This window comes from Hordeum vulgare, chromosome 5H (assembly GCF_904849725.1).
Source record: "Hordeum vulgare subsp. vulgare chromosome 5H, MorexV3_pseudomolecules_assembly, whole genome shotgun sequence".
Classification (NCBI taxonomy): domain Eukaryota; kingdom Viridiplantae; phylum Streptophyta; class Magnoliopsida; order Poales; family Poaceae; genus Hordeum; species Hordeum vulgare.
In genome coordinates, this window is record NC_058522.1 from 23,959,612 (window position 1) to 23,965,322 (window position 5,711).

Sequence of the window (5,711 nt, forward strand, 5' to 3'; positions counted from 1 at the left end):
CTCTCTTGCTGCCTGGCAACTGGTGTGCAGACCTAAAAATAAAGGGGGCTTAGGTATTATGAATCTAGCAATCCAGAATGAAGCACTGCTGCTCAAGCATGTTGACAAATTTCTAAATCATGCTGATATCCCATGGGTTCACTTAATCTGGAACACTTACTATCATGACATAGTACCTCAGGGAACTGACCTTTGTGGTTCTTTTTGGTGGAAGGATATCTGTAAACGGCTTGACAAATTCAGATCAGTTACATATGTTCATCCTAACAAGGGTGACTCCTTCCTGTTTTGGTCTGACTCCTGGTTGATTGGAAACTCCACTAGGCCCCTGGCTGCTAGATTACAAAGACTTTTTACTTTTGTGGCTGATCCTTTCTGCACAGCTCAAGAGGTCTTTAAAGCCTTTTATGATGAAAGCATGCTCTCTATGTTCCACTTGCCACTGTTTGCTCAAGCTTACTAGGAGCTGCTTTCAGTTCAATCTTTGCTTCAAGACCTGGATATTGATCATCAGGCCTCTGATAGATGGGTATGGGGAAAAGATGATAAGGCCTACACAGCCAAGAGATACTATACTCACATTCATAGCAGTATTACACCAAACCCTTTACTCAACTGGATCTGGAAAAGTTGTTGTACCATGAAGATTAAAAAGTTTGCGTGGATGCTCATCATGGACAGGCTTAACACTCAAGACATGCTTGAACGGCGTCACTGGAATGTTTCCGACTCCAATCTCTATGTTCTATGCCATGCTCGAGTCAAGGAAGACAGAGATCACTTATTCTTCAACTGTCTTTTCAGTACCAGGGTCTGGAATTACCTGCAGATCACATGGCAGGGTCCATCCATGTGGAGTGCTACTGTAGCTGCTAAATGAGACTTCCATAACCCCTTTTTTGCTGAGGTGGTCTTCACTACATGTTGGAACATCTGGACTGTCACTACAAGGAATATGCTAGTACAAGACGCTATTTTTTCGTCACTACATCGTCACGGTTTTTCATTTACGACGATCGCACAACGAAAAACCAAGCGTCGGAAACGGAGCATCAGAAATGAACAGCAACGACGTTTTGATCAAAATCGTCGTAACTTTACGACGATTCCTGGATTGTCGTAATCTTTACGATGATCCCAAATCATCGCTGACAATCAAACCCAGTCCTACGTGGCAAAATTACGACGAAATCAAAACGTCATGGCTGAAATCAGCCCAACCCATTTCAATTGATCACATGGGCTCGTTTTATTTTTTTTGGGCTTTTCTTATTGGGCCTCTTTTGGGCCTTGGCCTATTTTCAGCCACTTTAGTTTTTTTTACGAATTTTTTTTATCATTCTAATTTGGGCTTCTTTTGGGCCTTGGCCTTTTCATGCCCAAATACATTTGATCCATTTTCAGTTTTGGCCTTTTTTTCATTTTTGAATTCAGCAACTTTTTTTTTCTTTTATGTCCAAATAAATCTAAGCCCATACAGATTCGAAGTTCATACACATAAATCTGAGCCCATGGAACTTTGAAGCCCATACACAGATTCTAAAACATCTCAGCCCACATCACAAAGTCAGCCCACATCACAAAAGTCAGCCCACATCACAAAGTATGAAGCACAACCAAAATCTGATATTATATAGCCCACATCACAAAGTATGTAGCACAACCAAAAATTTCAGCCCACACCAAAAATAGCATAGCACATACAGATCCTAAATCTGAGCCCATACAGATCCTAAATCTGTAGCACAAGAACTGCTACCAAAATCTGAGCACAACCAAAATAAATTTCAGCCCACACCATAGTTATCAAGTGCACAAGAACTGCTATAAAAATCTAGTTCTAAAACCAACTAGTTTCCTGTTTTGGCTCCAAGCAACGCCATCAGCTGAGCATACTTCGCATCATTTTCTTTCGCCTTCTTGAGCAGCAGCTCATAGGACTTGTCACGTTCAGCTTGTGCAGCTTCAGCTTCTGCTGCCTTCCTCTTCATAGCATCCATTTCTTCACGCATAACTTCACTTCTGTGACGCGACATCTCGAGCTGCTCTTGTAGATCTAGCACACGAGCATTGAAAGTAGCATTTGACTTGCTGGACTTGCTAGTAGAGTTTGGCTACAGATCAACATTCTTCAAGAATTTGCTTGATGGGCGATGCTTGGTCAGAACTTCCGCAACAACTGAAACAGAAGACTTTCGCTCTTCGCCTTCTTGTACAGGAGCAGTCATCTTCTCTTCCATCTCAGCTGAAAGATAATGAATGCATTGAGAAACAGTTTAAATCCATGAGAAAGAAAGCAAAATAAGCGCCCAATAATGAGGAAAGTAGACATAATGAAACCAGATTTCTGTTTCATGTTAATAGAACCAGTAGAGTTTGGCAATACCATCTCCCAATAAGATAGGAATAAGTTTCTGGTTACATGTTAATAGAACCAGGGAGAGGATAATACTTATCCAGAAATTACATACAGAAACTAATGAAACCAGAAACTACATAAAACCAGAAACTAATGAAATAATGAAACTACATACAGAAACTACATACAGAAACTACTTATACAGAAATTAATGAAGAATAATGAAGAATACAGAAACTACTTATACAGAAACTACATACAGAAACTACTTATACAGAAATTAATACAGAAACTACTTATACAGAAAGTACATACAGAAACTACTATTTTACTGGTTGTTATTTTAGACTCAGCAAACTACATGTATAAGCATGTATCAGCACATAGCAGGATAATAATACAAAGTCAAACAGGCATTTTACTGGTTGTTACAATAAAATGCTGGACACAAAAGGAGCTGATGCATATACTACTTATAGTGGCTCATCCAGAAACAAATCCATGTTTTTCACTCCTAGAGCATACAACGGTATAGCACATGAGGCGAGAAACAAATCCAAAGAAGATTACTTACTATAGCAACTTGAACATCCTCTGAGAATCCATGTTTGGTGCTGTTGTGTGTCGCCTTGAAAATGTCCAATGCAGATAACACTTCACCCTTTCTTTGCTCTTGCTGAAATGTTTTTCAACAACAACCCAACCATTAGCTTTTGCAACAAATTGATGCTTATGTCTAAAGGAAAACAACTAAAGGAACAACAGTGTTGCATCTTAAATTGCATGCACATGAGCAACATAGCATCTTGAACCAGTTTTCTGCGCAAACTTGACTTTGGTTCGATTAACCTTGTTATTGGCACATGTCTCCTACATATGTGCACATCAGATCATCACTTCCATACAATAAAGCAAATCACACAGTTTGCATGGGCAAGGTAAAGCAACAGTCACGCATTTACATACCTTGTGTCTTGGAGTTGACCACAGCTCGACCAACCTTTGCCATTCAGTATCCGTTATGTCAGAAACAGGGGACTTGATGCTAACCTTGCTTGCTTCGACATTGTCAAAGTACTGCTTCTTGACATAATGGCGTCTGTTCCTCAACAAATTCTTCAAGATATCAGTGCATGCATACTCAATGACACTTGATTCCGTGTCCATCTCAAAATTTGCCTACAAAGGCAGCAAACAAGATGAGTACCAAGATTAACCATCATATGAGATGTATAATAACAGGGAATAAAGACCACATTCAGCAACAAGATAGTTAGCTTACAGATACTTTTCCTATATAATTCTGCACAAGACTTGGGTTCTTTTTATACTCCTTGAAGTGAGGAAGCAGCGTCATATGAGCTCTCGCAATGAGGCCACCCTCAGATGCTAGCTTTGCAGCCTGCACGGGCTTCTCCGGACGCCTCATCCCTTCAGCGATTTCAATTCTCACCTTTGCTCCCATTAAACGTGTCAACTTTTCTAGCCCTTTGCCATTCCTAGAACTCTTGACCACATCAACAGCGCCTGAAAAGGATACATTCAAACATTAGTCAAGACTAGTAGTCACCCATACATGCATTGCTTACATTTAGAAAATGAACTAGTAAGAAAAGAAAACTAGATGAACATGCCTTCATCACCCATTGGCTGCTCAGGTTCTGTAGAAAGGACTGTCAAGTTCAACTCATGGCCATGATTGCTGACCACAGAAGGTGCAACGGGGCTGAGGTCCATGCACATCCTGCTTCCTTCTTCCATGGAGGCCAACTCATCATCAGTTCGCAGTGGTCCTTGACCCTTGTGCAGCAGGCTCTTGTCAACATCCTCCCTTACTTTCTACCTAGTGAGTCTATCCACAACTGGTTCATCATCAGGTGTCAGAAGCCTCTTTGATCCTTCTGTGAGTCTAGCCGCATCTGGTTCATCATCAAGTGTCAGAAGCCTCTTTGATCCTTCTGGAGATAGATCTAACACCCTTCCTGGAGCCATTAGAGTAGATGTTTCTGAAACTTTCCTCATGTTTCTGTTAGCACACATCTTCTTCCTAGAAACCTGCAGGGTGTCGTATAAAAGGCAAGGACGACAGAATTAGATCACAAGAAAATTCTGCAATGTACGAAAAAAGAAAGCACACAACATACAACTCCCACCCCAAACAAGATAGAGTTTGCACCTTTCCTTTCTTCTTCACTAATTTGTCATCAACTTCCTCTCCATCAATAACTTCATCATCTTTAGGGTTGTAGTCTGAGCTTCCATCTTGTGTTATGGTAGATGCCGATTCATTACAAGTAGCTGCACTACCGTCTTCACGTGCATTTGCCTTCCTAATCATTGATACTATCGCACCAAGACCTAGTGATTGGAACATGCGGTTGTTCCTCATCATAGTTCTAGCCCTAATCTTCTCGATCTGAGTCAGGGGTTCTTCTTTACATGAATAAGAAAACATAGCCATTAGATGAATGGTTGAAATGCATAGGGAAGCAAGACAACTCAAACAACTAAGGTATCCGATAAGATCTTAGTTTTATTTAATCCTAGTACATTAATGGCACAAGCAAAATATAAACCAATTGTTTGGACTAAAACAATATATTTCAATTACCAGATTACAACCATGAGCTAGGCACATTTCTATAGTTAGTACATAGACACACCCGTGCGCCACATAATATATTTTGTGTGAAACTTACAAACAAACAGTATTGCACCCAATGTCCCATGCATCCTGGTAGCTTAACATGGCTGATAAAACAAGCGGTACAATAAGTAGCAAGTTGTATACCAGGCGACGACTGCTTCGTCCTTGTCATGGCTGATCTCGAGGGGCTGTAGGCTGATCTCAAGGGGCTGTATATGTGCTGATTGTGCTGATGGTATCAAGTTGCCCTAATAGCTTGCAAAACAGAATGAACACGAATGAGATACAATGGGGATAAAGTAGAATGATTAAAGTAAAAGATGAGTTACTAACAATAGACTATTTACATTAATAGTTAATAACAAACCAACAACCATATACACTTTCTTTAGATTAACTAAAACTACCAGCCTACCAGCCACATGACCACTTGCTTCAGATCCACAATTGTGTTCAGATCGACAAGAATTAGTAGATGCACAAATCAAAACCTTCAACAAACAAATTACTCCCAGGATTTTCTTTACAAGGTGATGAGCACTGGCAATGAGCACTACCGTATACAGCATAGACTACCATATAAGTTCACAACTTTACATAAGTGTTCCACACCATAAATTTTACAGAATCACAACTAACAGAAATTAGGGAAGCGAGATAACCACAAAATCACACGGTCACGGCAGCTTGACTCCAAAACTTGGC

The 5,711-nt window shown here is 40.3% G+C and overlaps 1 protein-coding gene across 1 annotated transcript; it reads right to left on the reverse strand.

Moving 5' to 3' along the window:
- Window positions 1-1,850: 1,850 nt before the first annotated feature.
- On the reverse strand, window positions 1,851-4,820 carry LOC123396228. The gene is made up of 8 exons (XM_045091243.1): window positions 4,536-4,820; window positions 3,994-4,198; window positions 3,642-3,886; window positions 3,326-3,538; window positions 3,149-3,229; window positions 2,930-3,035; window positions 2,169-2,245; window positions 1,851-2,114 (listed from the first exon to the last, which is right to left on the reverse strand). Exons 1-8 carry the CDS (start codon window positions 4,818-4,820, stop codon window positions 1,851-1,853), a joined length of 1,476 nt encoding a protein of 491 aa, XP_044947178.1.
- Between the last annotated feature and the right edge of the window lie 891 nt (window positions 4,821-5,711).